Source organism: Diorhabda sublineata, chromosome 3 (genome assembly GCF_026230105.1).
Source record: "Diorhabda sublineata isolate icDioSubl1.1 chromosome 3, icDioSubl1.1, whole genome shotgun sequence".
In the NCBI taxonomy this organism is placed as follows: Eukaryota; Metazoa; Arthropoda; class Insecta; order Coleoptera; family Chrysomelidae; genus Diorhabda; species Diorhabda sublineata.
In genome coordinates this window covers 24,728,706-24,752,739 of record NC_079476.1, presented here as the reverse complement: position 1 = coordinate 24,752,739, position 24,034 = coordinate 24,728,706, and the positions used below count along the sequence as shown (strand labels likewise).

General features: G+C 33.3%; 3 protein-coding genes across 4 annotated transcripts; 1 reads left to right on the top strand and 2 right to left on the bottom strand.

Moving 5' to 3' along the window:
• Positions 1-178: 178 nt before the first annotated feature.
• Positions 179-9,748, bottom strand: LOC130442204 (UDP-glucosyltransferase 2-like). Of its 2 annotated transcripts, none has more exons than XM_056776331.1 (5): positions 8,826-9,748; positions 3,785-4,004; positions 2,625-2,844; positions 2,253-2,492; positions 179-417 (listed from the first exon to the last, which is right to left on the bottom strand). In XM_056776331.1, exons 1-5 carry the CDS (start codon positions 9,654-9,656, stop codon positions 339-341), a joined length of 1,590 nt encoding a protein of 529 aa, XP_056632309.1. In that variant the 5' UTR covers positions 9,657-9,748; the 3' UTR covers positions 179-338. The 2 variants fall into 2 exon arrangements, with proteins under 2 accessions (XP_056632309.1, XP_056632310.1); XM_056776332.1 differs by lacking the exon at positions 8,826-9,748 and adding an exon at positions 5,872-6,997.
• An 18-nt stretch (positions 9,749-9,766) lies between these two features.
• LOC130442205 (UDP-glycosyltransferase UGT4-like) lies at positions 9,767-11,408 on the bottom strand. The gene has a single exon (XM_056776333.1). It carries the CDS (start codon positions 11,352-11,354, stop codon positions 10,482-10,484), a length of 873 nt encoding a protein of 290 aa, XP_056632311.1. The 5' UTR covers positions 11,355-11,408; the 3' UTR covers positions 9,767-10,481.
• Positions 11,409-19,210: 7,802 nt separating this feature from the next.
• On the top strand, positions 19,211-22,621 carry LOC130441290 (carboxypeptidase Q-like). The gene is made up of 5 exons (XM_056774896.1): positions 19,211-19,634; positions 21,032-21,247; positions 21,504-21,681; positions 21,739-22,169; positions 22,261-22,621. Exons 1-5 carry the CDS (start codon positions 19,309-19,311, stop codon positions 22,553-22,555), a joined length of 1,446 nt encoding a protein of 481 aa, XP_056630874.1. The 5' UTR covers positions 19,211-19,308; the 3' UTR covers positions 22,556-22,621.
• The last annotated feature ends 1,413 nt before the right edge of the window (positions 22,622-24,034 follow it).

Sequence of the window (24,034 nt, the reverse complement as noted above, 5' to 3'; positions counted from 1 at the left end):
CAGTGATAAAATATTTTTAATTATTATTTGCCGCGCAAGTGAAATAAAGCAAATAAAATATTCTCAAAACTAAAGTTTAGTACCTAGTGGCAACCGAATGTTAGAAGAAAATAAAATCTAATACAAACCTGCGAATTGAACAGATACTTCTCCATGTAAAAAGGATAAAAATATGATATTTCACTTTTTAATACTTTTATTATCTCAAGAATTTTTGATATATCTATAAAACTATTACATAAATTATACACAGTAGCCTATCTAATTTCGTAAAAAATTTTTCAATATTCAATATTCGTCTAATAAATGTCTTAGCTTGACTTCTACACTATTTTTCTCTATTTGTCTTTTTTGACAGTTGTATCTCTCTCTTTTTCAACGTTTAAAAAGAATTTTTTAATGATCAGTGTTAACCTCCTGAAAATAGAAAATATCACACTTAAATAACTCATTTACTTAATGAATTTGGTAATCCGAGTCCTGGCCTGCACAACACTAATATGGCCGCTGGACGATAAACAATGTGTTGAACGCTATTGTGACCACAGGGTTTTAGCGTAATTTATTTTTAAAAGACATTTTTATTGTTTAGGCAAAACGTGTTATGACTTTTTGTGTTGATAATCCAAATCTTTATCCCATATCCTGGTAATTCAGATTATTTTATATATAAAGGTTATTTATTAATGTTAGCAGTACCTATCTGTTATCTGCCTGTGAGAATGAGTTACTATGTATGGTTGCATAATATTAAATTTTCATCTAGTTATTTCTTAAAGCTTCGTTAAGAACGGGAGGTATTAATTTATCATGTTTTGTACCTTTCAACGTTTTTCCCACTTTAGTATCTTATTTGTTTAGTATAGATGAATGGTTACAAATTTTATGATTAAATTTGTGACCCAATCACGGTTTAATGTATACCAGTTTATTGGTACATCTGAATTGCTGTATACCTAACATATATTTAAGAGAATACTAGAAAAAAGTGATTGGAGCATACGCTTGTTAAAATGCTCTTTATGTTTGAACGACGTAATAGTCGGAATTTTCGAAAAAAACTGACAGCATTCTTTTGAGATCTATTTCCACACGTAAAATGTGTGTAAAAAACTTTTCGATTTAAACGAGATGGGCAGATTAAACTGAAATAAAATGTGTATTTGTGACGTCCATCAGCCATATTTGTTTTCAAGTGACAACTATTTAAATAAGTCTATATTAAGTTATATAGTATAAAGCTGGATTTATAAACTCTTACGTTTTTACGTGTTTGTGTTTATAAATCACGTTTCTGTTTAATTTATGTTGAAAGAAAACGAGGGCTCGAGCGTACAAGTTTATAAATTGAACTTAATGCAACAGTAGAATATGCTCATTTTAGAAGACATCTAAGTAAATTCATTCAAAAAATCGAAATGTTTTAGAAAAATCACTAATCGTAAAAACGGGCTTAAAAGTATAATTTTCATAGCAAGAAGCACAATAAAAACCACCAAACTCAAAAAAAGTAAACAAAGCCAACAACAAAACATAACCTCTAATCTTTTCCATGTATTGATATTTGCTGGTTAGTTGATTCATTGTTTTGTATAAAATAAAAAGACATTTGACTGTGAGTCATTTTCGACGATGTTTAAGTAAATAAATTGTATCATTTGCAACTTTTTTACATACAGAAACTTAGCTTGTAACCTTCACTTTTATTATTTTTAGAAATAATTGGATTATGTCATGTGGCCAGTAGTCTATAAGAATCCGCGCTGTTGCCATATTTTCTACTATATAGATTAAATATCTTATCGAGGTTTAAAGTTTAAAACATATTTGTAAACATGCAGAAGGTAAAAAAATTCAAAATTTAACCAATCTTACGAAATCGATTATATAGCCCCTAGAAAATAGATAGGAATAGATAAAAGAAAAAACCGTAGATGAAGCTTATGTCCAACATCAATGAATTAAGGCTGACAAAGATAGAAGCATGTTGTGGTAATTTTATTGGGGGAGATAGGGGCATTTTTTATGGAAGATATGGCTTTCTTTTCTTTTGGTGTATCGTTCGTGAAATTAAATTTGAATTTTGAAATGAGAATAATATACAATAAAACAAAATAGCACGTCGAAGAAAAGAGCTTTTGGAGGTAGTTACAGAGTGGTTAGACGACAACGAATTCACCAGGAAAACCACAGAAAACCTTTATACCGACAGAAAAACAATATATTATTAATAAATATTCTAGAAAACTTACCTAAAAAGAGTTCTAAGTAATAAATATATTACAAAAAGAATAAGGATTAGAATAATAGCTAAAAATCCTAGTACGTCCAACATATAGAATTTCCAAGCTGGCATATCAACTATAGGACTCTTTAGATGTTTCGCTCCTTTGTGCCTAATGACGTATTCCGTCCAGTAGACGGCCCTTTGGAGACTAGGAATTTCTTCGTCTCTAAATATTTCACCCATAGCTTTCGCAGTTTCTTGGTAACTGAAATTTGATTGAGGTTATATTTCTGATTATAAGAGTTTTCGTAGTGGGATTGTGGCAAACTCTCATAATTTAGATGGCAAAGACTTCGATTCAATTCTTATTTCTGATTGTATATAAATATATAAATACCTTGCGTTACTCATTACTTCTTTTATAGCTTCTGTCAGTAATTCTTTGGTAATCGTACGTCTGTCTAATTTTATCCCATACCCTTTTTTAACCATTCTATTTACATTTGTTATTTGGTCACCAAAAAAAGGGATGCCTATTAAAGGTATACCATTTATCACGGATTCTTGAAGAGATTGAAGACCACCTTGCGTTATAAACAGCTTCACATTAGGATGTCCTACAAAAAAAATTCTTTTCCGTTCTGACTTACTGCAAATCCAAGACAACTTCGAAAAGATCGTACATCAAAAATTTATTTATAATTACAATTTAAGTTAGATAAAATCGATAGCCTCCTTGTAACTAAAACATATAAACAAGAAAACCTTATTGTTCAAAATATTCCTGATGGATTGTTGATAATCAACCTGAAAACTCGTTGGACAATGTACAAAATGATGTCTGGAAGCTAGTCTGGATGAAACTATTAAGACGTGGTGCTGAATATTAGACAAAGGAATAGATGAAGCAATTGAAGACTGAAATTTTCAACAGAGCAAGGCGATATCGTTGCTTAACGATATAACTTGGGATAAGAACCTCGATGAAGACAAAAAATGATTTATATAACACCAGTTGATGCTAGGCGAATGTTTCTAAAAAACTATGGATGTACATAAGATGAAAATGGTTGTGTATTGAAGAAATAAGCTAAACGCCTTTAAGGACTTATCTAGAGCAAAATAAGTTGAAGTAGTTGTTCTTTTATATTGTTAGGTTACTTAAAAATGTTTATGGGTTTAAAAAATCACGATGGATTAGCTGGAGCCAGAGCAAATGAAGCTCAATAAGAACAGTTGATAGTTACTGGATAGATTGAGGAATGAAATTACACAAAAAAGGTACTATACTCAAGAAAAAAATCTCTTTCACCAAAAAGATGAAAATCTGGCCACTGACAAGTTTTCAGATCTCCCACAAAAGCTTCAAGCAAAAGAATATGAGGAAGTAACAGAAGCCAATAGAAAAAAATTTTGTAAATTCTATTAAAATGTAAAAGAATATCGTTTAATTAATGGTTGCAATCAATTTCGATAAATGAAACGAAATTCAATTCAAAAAACGTTTTTGTTTACTAGTCCGATATGTCGTTCGTTTAAATGAATCAAATTTCTTACTTAAAATATCTTGTTGCGGTAACCATTTCCTGACTAGAACGTTTTCCGAAAAACCTTGAATTTCTCTGTCCATTTTGAGTAAGACTTTATGCGGAATTTCAGCGAACGATTCGATAACGGCTTTCTTGAATTCTTCGGTTAATAAATTCGAGTTGACGTTACTTCCCAAACTGAAATAAATAACGCCGTTTTTCCCTTCGTCTAGAAATTGTTTGAGATCCTAAAAATTTGTAATTAAAATAGTAGTTACTTCATTTGATGAATTGTACATGGCGTAATAATAATTTTTATTTTATATCCAAAAAAAACACTGAATTTTGCCACTTTTAACCTCAACAGGGCAGTTGAAATATGATCGAGACGCTATAGATGACGGCCTGTATATTTGGAAAATCGCTGGGTCTCTTACTAACTGTATGACATAGTCTTTGTCGCGAATCTACATCTCTTCGCGTGCTACGACCATGGATGAAGGTAAGATGTCGACCGCAACGTTTTCTCATTCTTTTTTTGGTATAGAGCGGCATTAAAAATATCTCCGGCGTTAATGAAATCAATTCGCTAATGAGCGCTGAGTAGGTCTGCTGTATTTATATGGACCGAAGCGTTCAAAGATGGCCGCTAAACCATAGAAAATGACAATTTGAACTCAGCATTAGTATTGGTAATGTAGAGTCTATCATTCAAGAACACCTCAAAATAATTGCGTGATGGATGAACTGTTGAATTAGAGCAAAAATTGGTGCAATTGGAAGTTTGTCATCGCTTGCTGGCGGAGGAGGACGGTATCCTTTTCAAGGGTACAACATCAGAACTGAGGTCTCCCTACAGTCCTTATCAACCTGCAACAACCACATGTTTGAACCACTGCTTGAAGAAGCACTTGGAGGTCAAAAATTAATGAGGAGTTTGAGTTGATACCGATATCAAAAAGCTTCCAGGTGGCTAATAACTAGAAAAAATATACTTTTGAGACATTTAGAGTACAAAAAGGTTCATACAAAAGTTTGTTATGATTACAATCCTATCTGTGAAGCGAACCTACTGGGTATGCAACTTTTCATACGTCTTCCTCTCAACCTCCTCAGAACTATCGAGAGTTTTATTCGCAATTGTTGAAATTCGAGCTTCTCTATACGTTTTCTCGAAACTACATCAACTACATTTCATGAACACGTTCTTTGTCTCTACCTTTAGATTTCAATTGAATTTAGAGACGGAATTATTGTAAATAAAAACAAGTGCTGACATTGGATAAGATACATAACAAACTGTGCACATTACCTGATTTAAATGCTTAGAAAATTTCGGTGTATTTTTGAATATAAGAAACGTGTAAATAGAATGGTTCACGTGAAATCATATCGTACGAGGGCTGCTACTTAAGCTTTGAGATATGGCAACACTGATACCAATAAGTCAAATCTGACATTGCCATCATAAAGTTTGACATTTGGTGAACGTACACAGAACGTGTTTTAATTGTCAACGTACACAGAACGTGTTTTAATGCTGAACGTACTCCGAACGTGTTTTAATGCTGAACGTACTCCGAACGTGTTTTAATGGTGAAAGTGCTATTTGAGTTGTTTACACATACAAGAAACATTCATTTGGTTGTGGAAAAGATTTGTTGGCGCTGAATACCGCATAACTTGATAATCGCTCAAAAAAAGCTAAGAAATGCTGAAAAAATTTGATCGAATGTATGGGTCTTCCAATTCGAGTGAAATCCAACAAAAGTTGTCATTTGTTGGTTAGAAGTGTTCGAAAAAATTAGGGAAACCATTCGAAGAAGACGAATCGTTCTCCAACACGATAATGCGAGTTATCACATATCAGTTCAAACGAAAAAGTTTTTGAACAATCAAAACATTGTGTATTGATCTCAAAGAAGAATAACTTCAACAATAATATTTACACAGTATTAAGACATACCGAGACTCCAACAGAGTCTTTAGAAGCGGCAGAATCCTTTGTTATTTTTTACTTTTACCGTATTTTTGCTGTTTCAATAAAGAATAGAGCTACTATGTTTCTTGACTGCTTCAGTTGTAACGGGGGGTTTTTATAAAAAGCAAACTTACTTTTGGTAAATCCTTTGGAGGTTTAATATGCATCCCGCCTCCAATTGTAATAGTATTAGGATTCATAGGACGTACATTATGAAACAACGGATGTGTACCAATAAACATCATACTGATGTTATTCTGAAGATCTTTTAGAGGAGGTAAATCTTGACCGAAATATTTTTTCAATATATCTGGATATGTTGTAAAAAACTTTTCATATAGAAAGTATTTATACAAATACACATACACAAAACTTATTAATCTCTCTTTAAAACTCATATCATTTGGATCTCCAATTTCTAAATTATAATCTGGATTAACTATAGGATGTAGTAAATTCCCCAAATAATCGTGAAATTGCAATGAAGGATCCATAGAAGCTATAGCTATAGTTGGACATTTGAATCTCCAAGTAAAAGCGAACATAGTCGACATTTGAGCTTCGATCATGAGTAGATCGAACTCAATACTCTTATTATTGATAAGATTTTGAATTTCTTTGGAATCTAAGTGGTACGCGTCACATTCCGTTAGAGATTTTTTTATTACAGTTGCTTTTTCAATAAAACTGTTGTTACCTCCAATCATAGTTTCTAATAGCTTATGTTTTTCGTATATATCGTAGCAGTAGCTCATATCTATTTCTTTCAAATTTTCCAACGAAGTTATTCTCTGCGGATCTGTTGTTATTGATGTTACTTGATGACCTCTCGAAGCTAATTCTCTCCATAGCGGTTGAAATGGTAAATGGTGAGATGTCGAAGCTATTGGAATTATTGTTAGAATTCTTGCACTATTTATAAGATAGAAGTCACACATTAAAACAAATAATATTGACAATATCATTTCGTTTACACAACTGATACGGAACTTTTATTGTTAATACTTAAAAATAATAAATAACTGCAGACTTTTTTACATTTATTTGTAACTGATAACCTTTATAAAACATTAATTATTGATAGTAACGGCGCTTATTTTCGCAGCTAAGAATTATAACATAAGTAGCCCTGGAAAACGCAATTTTTTTAAAATTAAGTGATTCAAAGTTTCCTTTTTTATGACCATGCACTCAAACTCCATTAAAGTATTATCTTCTATTGTTTATTTTCATCTTATATTAATATGATTATAAATATCCTTTAGTTATTATTATAAACGATATAATTTAGTATTTAAGGCAGTTTGTACACTAATATTGGGTTCTGAATAGTTTGATATTCGTCGAGTACGCTAATCAGATTATTAAAACCAATTTTATTTATTTATTTTTATGCTCAATAAATATTTTTTACAAAGTTGAATGAATTGAATTATTTAACTCCTTGAAACACTTCGTATTGCCTGTTGTATTTTTTTTTAAATCTTACCCCCTTGTTATTGTTCTATTGATACAAACGAGATTTTTTATTCGGTCCCACAAATAATTAGATCTGGAGATCTAGGTGGCTAAATAAATAAACTTCATCGTCCTATCCACCTATCAAGGTATGTTTGATCTAAAAATTCCGAACATACGAGGTCTGGATATTAAATAACGAGACTACAGGGCGCCCTAGATGTTTTCATCACTATTATAGTATTTGTACAGTAGCGATTTGCAACGAACGTGTTTTTTTCTCGTGGCAAAAAAACAGGAGCAACGTATCAATATCAAATTTTTCGTTAAATTGAAAAAACCTACGACTGATGGCTATGGGGACAATTCTCTATCTCATGCGCGTTTTTTTGAGCGGTGTCAGCGCTTTAGTTATGACCGAGAAAGCACTGAAGATGATCAGCGCCCAGTTCGCCCTGTTACTGTTTTAACACCGGAAACAGTGACCAAAATCAACCAAATTGTGCGTGCAGATCGCCGAATGAGCATCCGGATGATTGCCGAGGCTGTAAACGCCGATAAAGAAACGATTAAAAAAATTTTACACGCGGAATTACACATGACAAAAGTTGGTGCCAAAAAATCTGACTCCTGACCAAAAGCTCTTGAGTCGATGGAAGCGGTAAAGCTAAAAACGGCAGGGCTTCTAAAGGTACTCAGCAAAGAAGACTTCCAGCATTGCTTCGATAAATGGAAAAAATGTATGGAAAGTGTATGGCGAGGGAAAGGGAGTATATTGAAAGGGAGTATTCGAATGTAGAATAATTTTTATAATAAAATCCTTTTCCTTTTTCGTAACCAGTCTCGTTATTTAATAGTCAGAACTTGTACATGGAATAAAGTGCTGGGTAACCAGTCTAAATATCTTTCTCAATTAACTATATTATAAAAAACCAAACCAAACCAAACATTGACAGATCCTGATAATGGATCTTCTGCATCCAACGGGGATTTACTTTCGGTCCAGAAGTGCATATTATAGCGTTTTATTTTACCATTACCTGTAAAACATAAACTCATTCGTCCACAAGATTCGTGAAAGTACTTTGGGAGCGTCATGTATCATACGAAAAAACCTTAATACTAACAAAGAATTCGACAAGATGATAGTCTAAGCCCATTCTTGATCAATTTATTTATGATTAAATAGCTTAAAAGAAGTTCCTGGAGGATACAAGATGCGACGAATATCAATCTTACAATCTTGATAACCAAGTCGAGGTCTCTTTTGTCGTAATTTTTCTCCCGAAAACAAATATAATCAGTTCCTGAGATATGGCTGATGGCCGTTCTTAGTTGCCATAAGCATAAGCACATTTCTATTAAAAATTAATGTCTGATAACAGTAATGAAGGGCTACGAAACGGATGTCGAAGGATGGTCAAAATCCGATGCAAGTCCGATCCTTTATCAAAACTTCTAGAAAATCTAAGTTGAGATTTGTTAATTATTATTAATAATGCGTAGTTTTCTTTGTGTAATCGTCTTCTTGGTCGTCTTAGCCGTAGCCTCAACAATTTGGCGTTTATAAGAGATTAATAATAACGGGTGTCCTCTTCTAATTAAAAAGTGATTCGAAAATTGTACTTACTTTTGATAACTCCTTTGGAGGTTTAATATGCGTTCCGCCTCCAATTGTAATTGTATTAGGATTCATAGGACGTACATTGTGAAACAAAGGATGTGTGCCAATAAACATCATACTGATGTTATTCTGAAGATCTTTTAGAGGAGGTAAATCATCTCCGAAGTATTTTTTTATTCTGGCGTGGTATGTAGGAAAGACGTTGTTGTAAATGTGATATTTGTACATATACACATAAACAAAACTCACTAATCTCTCTTTAAAACCCATTTCGTTTGGATCCCCAATATCTAAATTATAATCTGGATTAACTATAGGGTGTACTAAATTACCCATGCTGTCGTGAAATTGTAAGGCGGAATCCAAAGAAGCTACAGCTATAATTGGACATTTGAATCTCCAAGAGAAAGCGAACATAGCCGGCATTTGAGCTTCGATCATGAGTAGATCGAAATCGATGTTCTTATTATTGATAATATGTTGAATTTCTGCTGAATTGAATATATAATCTTCACATTCGGTAAAAGATTTTCTTATTGCAGCTGCTATTTCAAAATAGCTGTTGTTAGGTTTCGCCATAGCTTCAACTAATTTGTGTTTTTTGTATATATCATAGCAATAGCTCATATCTATTTCTTTTAAATTTTCCAACGAAGTTATTCTCTGCGGATCTGTTGTTATTGATGTTACTTGATGACCTCTCGATGCTAATTCTCTCCATAGCGGTTGAAATGGTAAATGGTGAGATTTCGAAGCTGATGGAATGATTGTTAGAATTTTTGCACTATTTATGAAGTAAACATCACATATTAAAACAAATAGTATTTTCAGTATCATGTTCGTGTTGAAACTAATCTTATATAAAATTATTTTTCATTATTATCTAATCTTGTCCACTTCAGAAGTCACGTGAAAAGCAGTTCATTTGTGAAATGATAACCTTGATACAACTTTGGTAACTTCGTTTATTAAACTAATTGTTGTTTCAACGATATGAACCCTTCACCTTTTAATAAAAAGGTGAAGAAAAATCATTCACAATTCAAAAACAAAAATAATGCATAGCTGTTTTTACAAATAATCGTTTATAAATTGATGTACTTCAATATGTAATATCTTCTGGATTATTATCTCAATAGCCATGTGATGGGTTCAGGACTCTTAAACGTGGAGCCCACGCTCAACAGAGGAAAAATTTGATTATTAGAGGGGGCGATTCGAAAATGGGACTCGACAGAAGTTTAATTAGCTTTCGCTCTCGATAATTTGGATCCGAATTCAATTATTAGGTATAATTTGGCTTGACGTGATCAACTGGGTATTCAGCGTCGTCAAATGACAGGCGGCAGGCTCTGCGGGGAACCCCGAACGTTTTAGAATCTCGCTAACAACCTGAATGGCTTCTAACGTGAGCAAGAGCCCATATTGAGTGATTGAATTATTTTGTTTTCTCAACATTTAAATCATGTACATCTTGGACTGTATATCTGTTTCAACGCTTCTAATAATAATTGCAGTATAAACAATGTAGAAAGAGAAGATTTTATACGAAAAGATGTGTTTTTCTAAGGATGTTACATAACATCCAGTCCCAACTTCGGTCTTTGACTTTATCATTCTATACCCAGCAAATCAAGAAAAGATACGAAAAGTTTCATGTGATTATAAATAAAAAAATTGATTTTTTGAATTACTGTATTCACTTACCTCAGGTAGAGGGTGAGGTTTCTTGAAATGCATTCCATTTCCAATTGATATGGTATTTGGAAGTGATGGTCTGATATTATGAAAAATGGGGTGTGTAGTGACAAACAACATGCTGATGTTGTTTTGTACTTGAATTAAAGGCGGCGATTTCCATCCAGATTCATCATAAATAGTTGATAATTTAGGAAAAATATAAGTATTTATCACGAATATATACAAAGTGCGATATAAAAAACTCAAAAGTCTTTCGAAAAAATTTAAATTTTCCAAATTCTCCAACGGAAGATTGTAATCTGGATGCAAAATAGGATGCGTGGGATTTCCGATAGCTACGTTGTACTGTAAACTGGATTCCATGGAAGACACACCTATCCACGGGCATTTATAGTGTCCTATAAAACCTACTATAGAAGGAAAATGCGCTTCGGCTATAACCAAATCAAAATGTTCATTCTTTATAGCATTCAATTCCTCATTTTCGATTAAAGTTGTAGTTAATTCTAAACAAATGTTCTTCAACAACAAAACTATTTTCCAAAAATATACAGGATTGACTGAGATAGTTTCGTAAAACTGTATATTCCTAAATAGATCGTATATTTCGCTGATATCGATTTCTCTGCAATTATTCAAAGATGCGTTATTGAGAGGATCTGTCGTAATGACAGTTACGTTGTGTCCTCGTAAAGATAACTCCGTCCATAACGGCTGGAATGTTATTTGATGGCTGTAAGACGCAGTTGGAATTATACCCAAAATTTTTGCTCCTTTACACTTCAGTACAACTAAACACAATAATAAACAATTTGCAACAACACTTATTTTCATTTTTTAGATCATACCACGTGAATATACTGAAAATAATGTTGAATATTTAAGACGTATGCTAGCAAAACCCTTAATTCACGTCAAGATAAGAAAAACATGTTGGGAAATAATTACAAACAAATATTGTTAATACTCGAGGTTTTTTCATTTTCAGCGGGGGAGAGTGGAGATAATATTACTTAATAATTGTTTTTGGTTTATATGATAAACTACTAAAATATGCATGCGTGTAAAGATGGCATCTTAATTACATTACAAGTTACAAAGTAACATACAAAACTGTGTGAGTGAAAAACAAAAGAAAATCAATTTTAACACATAACATACACTAGATGATCCGGAAAACGTTGTTTTGCCATATAAATTATGTCTATGAAATATTTTTTGTCCTATTCCGAAGCAAATTTGTGGGTCTATATTCGGTTTTACGGTGGATGGGCTGCTAACCCGTTCCACTAACCCTCCTCCTTTTCTCGGGCTTGGGACCGGCAACACAATCGCTAAGCTACTCAATCCACCCAGCGATCATGCAGGCGGAGTTATATAATATAATATCATTAAAATAATCGAAAATATATACTCAAAAAATACAATCCAAGCAAAAATAAATGATGACCTAACTGAACAGATACCTGCAAATAGGAGCATTAGGCAAGGGGACTCTCTCAGTCCACTCCTATTTAACATAGTGATGGATGAAATCATAAAACAAGTACGCAAACTAAAAGGATACAAAATGGGAAATAAAGAAGTCAAAATCCTGTGCTATGCAGACGATGCGGTACTGTTGGCGGAGAACGAGGACGATCTGCAAAGGCTACTGTACCAATTTAACAAAACAACAAAAAAATTCAATATGATAATATCAGCGGCAAAGACAAAATCAATGGTTATTTCCAAGACACCGATCAGATGTAAGCTTGTGGTGGATAACAAAATAATACAACAGGAAATGAAATTTAAATATCTGGGAATCGAAATATCTGGACACGGGGACGTGGAGACGGAAGTAAGAAACCAAGCTACAAGAGCCTCAAGAGCAGCAGCATACCTAAATGACACAATCTGGCGAAATAAATACATTCGAACTGAAGCAAAAGCCCGGATTTACAAGACCGCAATCAGACCTATATTATCCTATGCAGCAGAGACCCGACCTGAGACCTCTAAAACGAAACGGATATTGGAGACTACAGAAATGAAAATAGTTCGAAGAATAGCGGGAAGAACACTACTGGATAGAGAAAGGAGTGAAAACATACGACGAACATGCGGGATAGATAATATCAATGACTGGGTACTGGATAGAAAGATAAAATGGAATGAGCACATTGACCGCATCACGGAAGAACGAATTGTGAAAATATCAAGGGACAAATCACCAGCAGGACAAAGAAGCATTGGAAGACCTAGGAAAAGATGGAGTGACAACCTCCCAGATGACTGAGCAGAGGCAATGACGTGAAGAAAAACAGGCAATGATGCCTATACACAACAGGAAGAAGAAGAAGAAGAAGAAGAAATATTCTTCTGGATGTGTGCTTTATTTTATGTTTTGTGATACGGCCGTTATTTACATTGTTGTCAGATCTTACCTTTTTCCGGAAAAGTAATGAACTTTGTCATTTCAAATGGATAACCCTGTGTATTTTTCGCTTTTCGATATTCTTAAGAAATACTTATTATTTTTCATCTAATGTTCCCTATACTTAAATGCCATAACGAATTGATATTTGTAGCCGTAGAAGTCAACAAGAAACGTGTAATATCTTTAATAATTTATATCCAAACCGAAATCTCATAGTATAAGGAAACTGTTTTGGTTCAGTAAAAGATTTATCCAAATCAGGGCGCTGGAAAACTGCATCAACTGAAAACAAATCTTTAGATGTTTGTCTCCAGTTAGGAGACGATCCACACTATCCATCCATACAAAGTAACGTTAATTCAAGAGTTATCAGATGACGATTTTGATAGACTTGAAGACCTTATAAATGTTAGAATCAAAAAGATCCAAATTTTTTAAGTAATGTCATGTTTTGCGATACTGGTCACGTAACAATCCTCGTTGGATGCGTCAATCCCATTCCCAATATCCCGAAAAACTGAATTTATGGGCTCGACATGAATCCTTCAGATTATTTTTTAAGGGATCACTTGAAAAACATCATTTATAAAACAAAATCTGCCAATATTCACGAATTAAAAGAAAGTGTTACCGTAGAGATGAGAAAAATCGTATGGCTTGTTGTATTGAGGTAAATGGACAACATTTTGAGCATTGATTGTAATCGCCTTTACTGTATGTTTTCTAAAATTCGTAATTAATCTACTCCACAAATGTTGATTTACTTCTAGCATGACACAAGCTCATTATTTTACCGGAAAAAGGAAAGATTTGACAAGAATGTAAATGCCACCATAATTTATAAAAATCGTACAAGCCGTTTCCGAGATAATTGAGGCGTTCCATACATAAAACTCACTCTGTATTATACGAATATTTATCGAAAACGTACACGTTTCTGTTTTAATTTAAAACTTTTTGCAAAAAATGTTAAGTACAACATGTACAGGTACGATAATGGCCGTTGTTTGTGGTAGCTCACAACATTTACATGAAAGGAAAAACTGTCTTTTCAATTATTAATAAATTGTGAATAAATAATTATTGCAGTGGAAATTAATAATGAAAAATAAAAATGAGAGTTGTACACAAAAATCAAAATGTTAGGTATAACAGTCACTGCTACGATTGATACACAAATAAAACGATAAAAGATGATCGAAATTATGTTAGAAATTAGTCTTTTATTAAGCAGGGATAAACTCCAAAAAAATAAAAATTACAATCAATAATTTTTTATCGTTTACAAACAGTAAGTTGTAAGTCTTTTCGGATACGCATTGAATACAAAGTTACAAATAAACTTAAACGTCTCTCCAGCTATAAATTTAAAGCTATTGAAAAAGTAAAAACTGCACTAAGAAAACATGGAAATATGAAACATCTCTTTTTAACGTATGCACAGGGATTATCCCGCAAGTTATCAAATGATTTCAGTAAATATAAAATTAGAATATTTCACCGTGATGCTATCAAAATATTTTAAAAATGTAGAATCAAAAACGCAAAAACAAAAAGGTGACATCATACAATATGTCCTTGTGAATTTTCATTATAATATATTGGATAAAAAAGTTTATCTACATGAAAATTATGAATTTTAATTAATTGAAATATATAATTTTTACCAAAACATAAAAAGAAAGGTTATAAATAAAAAAATTTTGATTATTTTCCAATATATTCTCCCTTTATTTCCACACAATTCTCGAAACGTGTCTGCTTTGCGAACAGAAAACAGTCAAACAGGTCCAGATCAGGATTATATGTTGTATGCTCAATATGGAATGTGGAATGGATCATTATATCATGAAGCAATCGCACACCTCGGCTGATTTTCTCTTGCCTTTTTTCGATAATTTTTAGACGTAATTGCCAGAGTAATATTCTCCGATCACGGTTATACAAGGTGTCTCAAAATAAACATTTGTATTGCTTATTGCGTGAACGCAGCTATTCGGAAGAGCGCGGGAGGTGTGTCAATCAGTAGCCTGGTTCTAAGGAACTTATCGTTATGCAGGATTTCTCGGCGGATTCGGCGACTACAACACTTAATAGTCCGAGAGCCAGTAACAGATATATATGACCAAGTTCCTCTCAAGTGATAATTAGTAAAATGCATCAGAAAATCGAACCATAAAGCCTCGTGAACGTCAGCTAAGGCTCCCACGCTTGAAGAAAAAATTTATCAAGTTATAGCTAACCCAATATCCCAACAAAAAAAAAATCAGCTGGCTATAACATAGTGTATTGTTCGTCAGCTGATGTCTCGATCATAGAAAAAAAATCTACAGTTTCAGTGATGTCCTCTCAAATAAAAATTTACCTGATGATAGCTTATATGTAACTATTGATAAATATATACGTCAGCTGGCTGTATCTAGGTGGAAAAATCGTCAGCTGATACTTTGAAGGTCGTTACATAGAAGTTAGCCAGATGCATTTACTGACTATTTAAAGGCATCAGCTGACCAGGTTTCCCTCGAGTTACTGCTAGCTGATTTTTTTTATTTATCACAGAAGTATATTCATAATCAGCTCACAAATTTTCATGCGGGAGGGAATGACGTCTCTTTAATTACTCTTGTTATTTTTAAAGATTCAAACAACACACGCCAGCATAGCATAGACAATATTAAGGTACGCTTGGAGGGGGTTAGTACGTTTTTAGAAGTAAAAAAGAAGGGGACTAATGTACGTTTAGAATAGACGAGCAAACGTAGTCAGACGAAAAGAATATTCTAGAAACAAAATTTAAATAAACAAGAGTTACATAACATTTCTACTGGAGAAGGAGCACCTCAGCATATTGAAAATTTCTTGCTCAATGTTGAAAAAGAAGGTAATACAAAACGAGAAAATTATATTCTCAGTTGTGTAAATGACCCAAACCAATGTGAGAAGGCTATTTCAAGGGTAAAATGTCATACTTTCGTAGATATGATGAAGAAAAAAAAAGTTACAGTTGCTCGAGGAATCGTGGAGCTGCGAATGCAACGTGATTTATTTGGAGAATTACTTCAAATCTCTTTAAAAAAGGAACTTGATTTAGATAAAGTTCTCACGTATCCTTTAACACCGATACCACTGTCTATCTTCCACCTTGATGGCATTATGTGTAAAACACAAAAATCCGCATTAATGGCTCTATTAGAAAAGTATGAACATTCTGAGCCACCAGAAAATACAGATGTTATAGTGTATGACGGGTATTTTATGTTACATCAGATGAAAGATGTACCTCTTAGCTTTGGAAAGATTTCAAAAAAAGTACTGCAAATGATATGTGCAACCACAGCTAAGATAATATACATTGTCTTTAATAGATAAATTTTTCCATCAATAAAAGGTACAGAACACAAACTACGAGGCATGGAGCAAGCAAACTTCCATATCGAAGGCCCTGACCAAGTGCGAAAAAAAGATTTTTCTCTTGAACTGAAGAACGTAAATTTTAAGGAAGCACTAGTACAGTTTCTTATTGAAAATTGGGAAGAAGATTATATGTGACCGTATATAAAGGATAAAACTGTTTATGTGAGTGCAGACACTTGTTTTAGATTCATAGTTGATGACTCAAAAGTTATAAAAACTCGCGTTGAAGAATTTTCGTGCCCGGCTCACGACGAAGCGGATACAAAAATGATTTTCCATGTCTGTAACATTGATATTAATGCGAACGTGACAATTCGTTGTTCCGACACTGACGTGTTAATAATTATGTTAGCTAACATGGCTAATTTATCAGAAAATATCCACATTTGCATGGAAGTTGGAGTTGGAAAAGCCCAAAGATTTATTAACGTTACTCAATTAGATGAATCTTTAGGATCTGATTTGAGCGCAGCAGTTCCGGTATTTCACGCATTCACAGGGTGTGATTTTAACCCGGCCTTTTTTCGAAAAGGAAAAAAACTACCGTTTTCAATAATGGCTAAATCGAATGATTTCATCGAGTGTTTCATCCAAATGTCAAAATCATTAGAGGATAGAGACAATATTTTTGAGAAAATAGAAGAGTTTGTTTGCCATATGTATGGATTAAATCGTTTGAAACAGGTCAATGAGGCAAGAGTAGCATTGTTTGAAAAAACATATAATTTCTTGGATACTGAGACATTCAAGTTAAAAAAAGGTATTGATGGCTCTTCTCTACCACCTTGCATATCAGAGCTATATCAGCAATTTTTAAGAGCATGTTACATTGCTAAAATTTGGTCAAATGCACACTTGAAGGTTCCAACTTCTGATGATCCGGAAGACTATGGTTGGGAAGAAATCGATAATAAATATAATTTCACCTGGTTCTTTGGAAGTCAGTTGCCAACATCGATTGATGAAATAACTATCCAGCCCGAAAAAGGTAACATTTGACGATGAAAATATTAGAGCAGACAGCTCTGACAGCGACTTGGACAATGGATCAGAGAGAGATGGTTATGACTCAAGCCAAAGCGAAAATGATTAAATAACATTGTCATTCTTATTGTAATTTTTCATATTTTTTTTATAATAAATATTTTTATCAAGTAACTAGTTAATTTATATTAAGCAAATTGATTATTTAAATATTGGAATATATTTAAAATTATTTGATTATATACATACAAGTTTAAAAAGTATTGATACGAAATAATTGTTTCACCTCAACACTCATATTGGAGTGCTATGCCGAATAATTAAAGAGACGTCATTTCCTCCCGCATGAAAATTTGTGAGCTGATTATGAATATACTTCTGTGATAAATAAAAAAAATCAGCTAGCAGTAACTCGAGGGAAACCTGGTCAGCTGATTCCTTTAAATAGTCAGTAAATGCAACTGGCTAACTTCTATGTAACGACCTTCAAAGTATCAGCTGACGATTTTTCCACCTAGATACAGCCAGCTGACGTATATATTTATCAATAGTTACATATAAGCTATCATCAGGTAAATTTTTATTTGAGAGGACATCACTGAAACTGTAGATTTTTTTTCCATCAGCTGACGAACAATACACTATGTTATAGCCAGCTGATTTTTTTTGTTGTTGAGATATTGGGTTAGCTATAACTTGATAAATTTTTAGCCGAGAGGAAATGAGTGAATGTATTTTTTTCTTCAAGCGTGTGAGGTTACATCCGCTCATCCCCCCCACTGCGCCGCAGCTGACGGTCATAAGGCTTTATGATACTATTTTCTGATGCATATCACCAATTATCTATCGAGAAGAAATAATTAACCAAATTTTCATCTGGCTCTCGGACTATAAATGATGCGCCAGCGGAAAGTGAATCGAGAGTTTTAAAGAGATCGAATTAACATTGGATAAATCAAAATCCGGGCGTCCAAGATCGTCTAGAACGGTTCGAAAACGTAGACAATGTCAGTTCGTGTCGAGCCTGACATCTATTCAGTCTATTCGGAAGCATGTTTTTGATTTAAATGTGTATCCTTATTTTGCATTTTACACAAAGCTGCAAAATTCAGTTGATTTAAGAATTGAACCCTCAAGATGCTGGTCAAAAGCTTTACCAACATCTTGTTTGCGGATGAAGCTTATTTTCATCTCAAGCTACTGGAGTGCAACCAATCCTAAACACAAACATCGGAAATCCTTGCAATCGCCCAAAGTAATCGTATGGACTGAGATGTCAGGGAGAGGAATTAAAGGCTTATATTTTTTTGAAGATGAAGTGCGATGCATAGTTCAGTTCTTCGACGATTACTTAGCGTCTGATGCAAAACTTTAATAGTTATAACCAAAGAATATTGTTCCAACTTCAATTTCACACACGTCCAGTAGATCTGTGCTACGAGTTCGTGAAATTTTTCATGGTAAATTGATCTCCAGGAAAGGTGACATAAGTTTTTCTTTGAAGTTATGTCAAATCGAACGTCCCATTGGGCAATTGATGTGACCACAATCGATGTCAACGTATTTTCAGGCTGCGTGTGGTAATTTTCATCCTCGTGAATAATATCCATCATTATACTCTTGTTGTAGAATTTAACAATGTTTTTCGAAGATTGCAATAATGAAAAATATATCCAGGATGCATAAACTCGTAATATATTGTATTAAGTACAAAATCTATGAGAATAAATAAAGGAACATCGAGTGGTGATATAATCAATAATCTCAAGATCTAAGATTGTTTTTTTTTATCATCACAACAATCTGTCTCGTAACTAAGATGATTCTCAATTATTCGAATCCTTCATTATGAAAAAATATCTACGCATCTGTTTAAAAACGATAATGGATAGTATAACGATAAACGATGTAAGCTTGTTTAGATAATCAGTACAAATGTAACTTCCTCTTTAACAATTTCTATTCAAAATGATACTTTTAACTATATGTTTAGTTACTTTAGCCTCTACTACAAAAGCAAAATCACAAGAATGTAATTTACCTTCGGAATTGGTAAACGAAATTCATTCCTACCAAGAAACTATCAATAAAATTATTGATGCAACTACTAAAGGTCGATTCAAGGGACAAACATATAAAGAACTGGCCGATTTCGTCGATAAATTTGGAGCTAGACAAGCTGGTGGTCAAATATTGGAACAATCTATCGATTATTTATTGAATTTGATGCAACAAGATGGATACGATTTGGAAAATGTACATGGTGAAAATGTTTCAGTTCCACATTGGATTAGGTAAGATAACATAATTTAAATTATTATACACAAGAAAAGAATTTATTCCTGTATTAACACAACTACAACAAATCAAAATGCTCACAAAAACTTTTTGTCAGTTAAATAAATTAAATTCGTCTCAAAGTAATCCTAAACATACGATACGAGGATTGCCTGATAAGTTTCCGATCTCAATTTGAATAGTCCAGGACAAGATGGGATTATAAACGAATTACTTGGAGGCTACAGTCTCTTCTTCTCCTTAAATACTCAACACAGGATACTCGATGAATTGCAAATCACTATCTTTATATTTAAGAAGTTACTGTCAAGCTTAAAGTTATAAATCTCTTAAGAACTAACTAAAACTAAACTAAACTAAAACGAACAAAATTTTTTTGATGAATATTGCGAATATTGATAACATAGGCAATAATAATTTCTGTGATATAATGAATTTATATTGATTTGTAAAGATTTACATGCAAATTTTATTTATTGTTGCTAGTAGTAATGATTCCAAAAAAAATATTCTTCGTAATCAATTTTGTTTTCGATACAAATGCTTCGATGCCAAGTTACCTTCTTCAGATAACTTACCTTGTTTGTCCAACGTAAAAGTTTCACAATTAGTATTCCCGGATATGATTTGATTGATTTTTGTTCTTCCATTTCAACAATTAGGTTGAAACAAATTTGCTTTTGTCTTCAGAACATTTGGAGAGGTAATTTAACTAAGTTAAGAAAACTAGAAGTCATGAAAGAGACTACCAAAAGGAAAACCAAGGATCCATTTCAACATCAAGATAAGGAAATCAATGTTTTCAAGTCACATTTCTTTAAGCATGTTGCGCACAGCATTTAAGTAAAGGAAAATCGATTTTGACTGACATTTATATTTGACGGACGCATGACGAAATTCTGCAAACCATTTGTAAGCAGTTTTCTTTGATAGTGCTTGGCAACAAGGTCTCCAAAACTAGATCCTGCATGAACAATGAAGCGCTTATATCCTCATAATTTAAAATCAGGTCTGCAGTGTTCGAACGTTAAATTCGAACACTTTTGACTCTGTCAAAAGCCTATCCGATATCACTAAAAACAGCAGAGCATTACTCTTTGTTCTCCAGGGCTTTGTTTCCTTTCTGTGTAAGTCTGTAAAATTGTTGTATCTTCGAATGTTTGTGTCGGGATCCAAATTGATGGCAAAGGATCCATTCCTGTGGAGGTAGTTCTTCTGTTATTCCAAGTAGAACGGCCGTGACGCGTTGGTTAGGTAGTTACCTGGTTTACGTCTTGTATTTATTAGATTTGATAAGTGATAAGAAAAAAATTGTTTAAATCACTTGCTGTGTCTTTTTCTTTTCTTTTTTCCACAATAACTACAAAATGAATAAAGTTGGTTTGATTTGTAGAGGTAAACAAATGGCGAAAATGCTTCAACCTCGCCAAACTGACATCCCAGTATTAACTTTAGGAGGTTCTGTATCCACACCAGTAGAAGGTGTTAAAGCAGAACTATTGGTCGTTAAAGATTTCGATGAACTGAACAACAAATCTGAATTAGTCAAAGGAAGAATTATCGTTTTTAATAATGAGTGGGTTCAATATGGTATTTCAGTTGTATACAGGTAAAGTAACGTTTATTTTTCTCAAATTATCCCCATAAATACGCAATTAGAAAAAGAAATAATACCTTTTTACAATCTTTTAGCTTGTATCTCTAAACTACTCATGATGCAAAAACTTTAGAAACTAATTTTGATACGGAAAATTACGCTTATTATCTATTAATAACGTTTAAATGATTAAAATCAAAAACAAAGAAAGTCGAGTTACTCAAATATCAAAGTAAAATCTGTATACTTCATCTGATTTATTTTACAGAAGTCAAGGGCCGATTAAAGCTGCACAGCTTGGAGCAGTCGCCGTTTTAATAAGATCTGTGACTCCCTTTTCCCTTGCCAGTCTTCACACAGGACAAACAAATTACGACGATAATATAAAAAAAATCCCGGCGGTCTGTATCACTATTGAAGATGCTAGAATGTTTCAGAGATATCAGGTACTGCAATAAACCGTAAATTTACTGTACATCATATACCAAACATATGTATTCTAGGACAGGAACGAAACTATTGTTTTGGAACTTAATGTTCAAACCGAAAATTTAGACCCAACAATATCCCGCAACACAGTCGCTGAACTAACGGGTACTAAACATCCCGAAAAGATTGTACTAATTTCCGGACACCTGGATAGTTGGGACGTTGGTGTTGGAGCCATGGATGACGGTGGTGGTGCTTTCATTTCTTGGTATTCCTTAGTAGTACTCAAGGCACTAGGTTTGAGACCTAAAAGAACGATGAGGGCTGTTTTATGGACAGCCGAAGAACCAGGTTTAATAGGTGTACAAGCTTACAACCAAACTCATCAAAACGAATTGGATAATTTTATATTTGTAATGGAATCTGATGAGGGTACATTCACCCCTCTGGGGATAGAATATGTAGCTGGAATCGAAGGGGGATGTATCTTAGAAGAAATATTGAGGTAATATGAAAGATATCTGACATTACCATCACAAAGTTTAACATTTTTTTATAACAGATAAAGTAGAATTCAAGAAATGTTTTATTTTCAGTCTATTATCTTCAATAAACGCAACAACTACCAAAAGATCATCACAAGGAGTAGGATCGGATATCACAATATGGAAAGACATAATACCAACTGCAAGTTTGATGAATAAAAATGAAAAATACTTTTGGTTTCATCATTCTTCGGCTGATACAATGGACGTTCTGGATCCTGAAGCTTTAGATAAATCTGTAGCTTTATGGGCGTCGGTTGCTTATATTATAGCTGATCTTAAGAAAGATTTTCCTAGAAACTTGAACGAATCCGAGTATTTGAAACCCACTGTGACGTTGTTATGAAATTAAATTGAATTCGCCATGGATTTCACTCACTATAAAATCATTAAAATAAATCATTTATTCGGGTTTAGTAATTTTACTGTTTACCTTTTGCTGCTAGTGCTGGACATAATGAGACCCTCTGCAGTTTCATTTGCTTCAATTTGTTTTTTAAATAATCTAGGTCACTGTTCAAAACTTTGAATCCTTTCAAAGTAGCTTGAGTAGCTTTACATCGACAGAGTAGTGTTCCTATTCTTGGTAGTATGACTTTTACCATCACAGTTTTTTTAAAATTATCCAAAGTTCCAAGATTTCAGAAAAAATGAAATGCCCCATCAACTTGAATCAAAATTTTTGATCACTGGCCATCCTCAATAAACAAGTACAAATTTCTGGCACTTCGCAATCGTCTATCGAAATTAGATGTACAATGGAAGTCTAATTTCACCCAGACTGTTCGCCGAATTCGGGGCCTTTTTAGTAAACAATGAAGTTTTGGTTAGAGGACGTGAACGAAAACTGTGCAAGTATTCGTGAGCTTATCGAAAGGGATGGACATTTCATAATGGTTAGGAAATATCAGAAAACAATTAGATCGAGAAAAATCTCGTTGGATTCCAAGGTAGCTGAATGAGAATCAGTATTTTTTTCTCAATTGTTTGTTTTGAAAAAGAAAGAAAAGCATAAATACACCCTTCAATCAAAGCATGCAAAATTATAGAGTGGAGAGAAAAAGATGTGAGATTGGAAGAGTATCTCGATATCAGACCATCAGATTCAGTATCAAAACTTTTCATCTACGAAGTGTTGCTACTCCACGACAAAACCAGGCCTCTCGTAGTAGCTGAAACGCAGCAGAAACTGAGGGAAATGATCTGGAAAACACTTGAACATCCAGATTTATCGCCTTGTAATTCCCACATGATAGGGTTGGAGTTGGATAGAAGCGATTTAGTATCACTTTCGTTCTACAAGAACGGAATGAAGAAATTACAAAATGTTTAACAAAAGAAGGGAATTATATAGAAAATATTCGCCGTTTTTATCTTCGTTTTCGGTTATTTCTTCGATATCTTCAACTTCTGTTTGTATTGGGAAGATTTTATATATAACTAACTCCACCTATGATATTCCTTTTTCCCATCAGAAAATTTTCATATTTATCTATATTAAATTCATGCAGAAATGACTATTTTTCCAGACTTGTAGAAATAGCTGGTGCTAGACGGTGCCTGTCGTGTTAACGGAATTTCTATCAACACGAACGAGATTGTAACATTAAGAAGATATATACTGAAATTACAAAGGGAATATCCCTTTGAATTTATAAAATGTATTCACGCGAACTTTTATTTTAATACGAGAATTTCCGACCAAACATTTTTTTTTCATAATCATTTTTATATTTCAACATTGTCTCTTTTTAGATCTATACCCTTAGTCAAACGATGCTTTAACATATATCAGTTATGAAAAGTAAAAACTTTCGTAACTATT

Excerpts from the sequence above, each read along its gene's own strand:
- LOC130441290 (XM_056774896.1), top strand. The coding sequence starts at position 19,309 with ATGATACTTTTAACTATATGTTTAGTTACTTTAGCCTCTACTACAAAA. Across the intron at positions 19,635-21,031 it reads TCAGTTCCACATTGGATTAG|AGGTAAACAAATGGCGAAAA; the intron begins GTAAGATAACAT and ends TTTGATTTGTAG. Across the intron at positions 21,682-21,738 it reads GAATGTTTCAGAGATATCAG|GACAGGAACGAAACTATTGT; the intron begins GTACTGCAATAA and ends TATGTATTCTAG.
- LOC130442204 (XM_056776331.1), bottom strand. The coding sequence starts at position 9,656 with ATGATACTGAAAATACTATTTGTTTTAATATGTGATGTTTACTTCATA. Across the intron at positions 2,845-3,784 it reads ACCGCAACAAGATATTTTAA|GACATCCTAATGTGAAGCTG; the intron begins GTAAGAAATTTG and ends TTTTTTTTGTAG. Across the intron at positions 418-2,252 it reads TTACTTAGAACTCTTTTTAG|GAGGTTAACACTGATCATTA; the intron begins GTAAGTTTTCTA and ends TTCTATTTTCAG.
- LOC130442205 (XM_056776333.1), bottom strand. The coding sequence starts at position 11,354 with ATGAAAATAAGTGTTGTTGCAAATTGTTTATTATTGTGTTTAGTTGTA.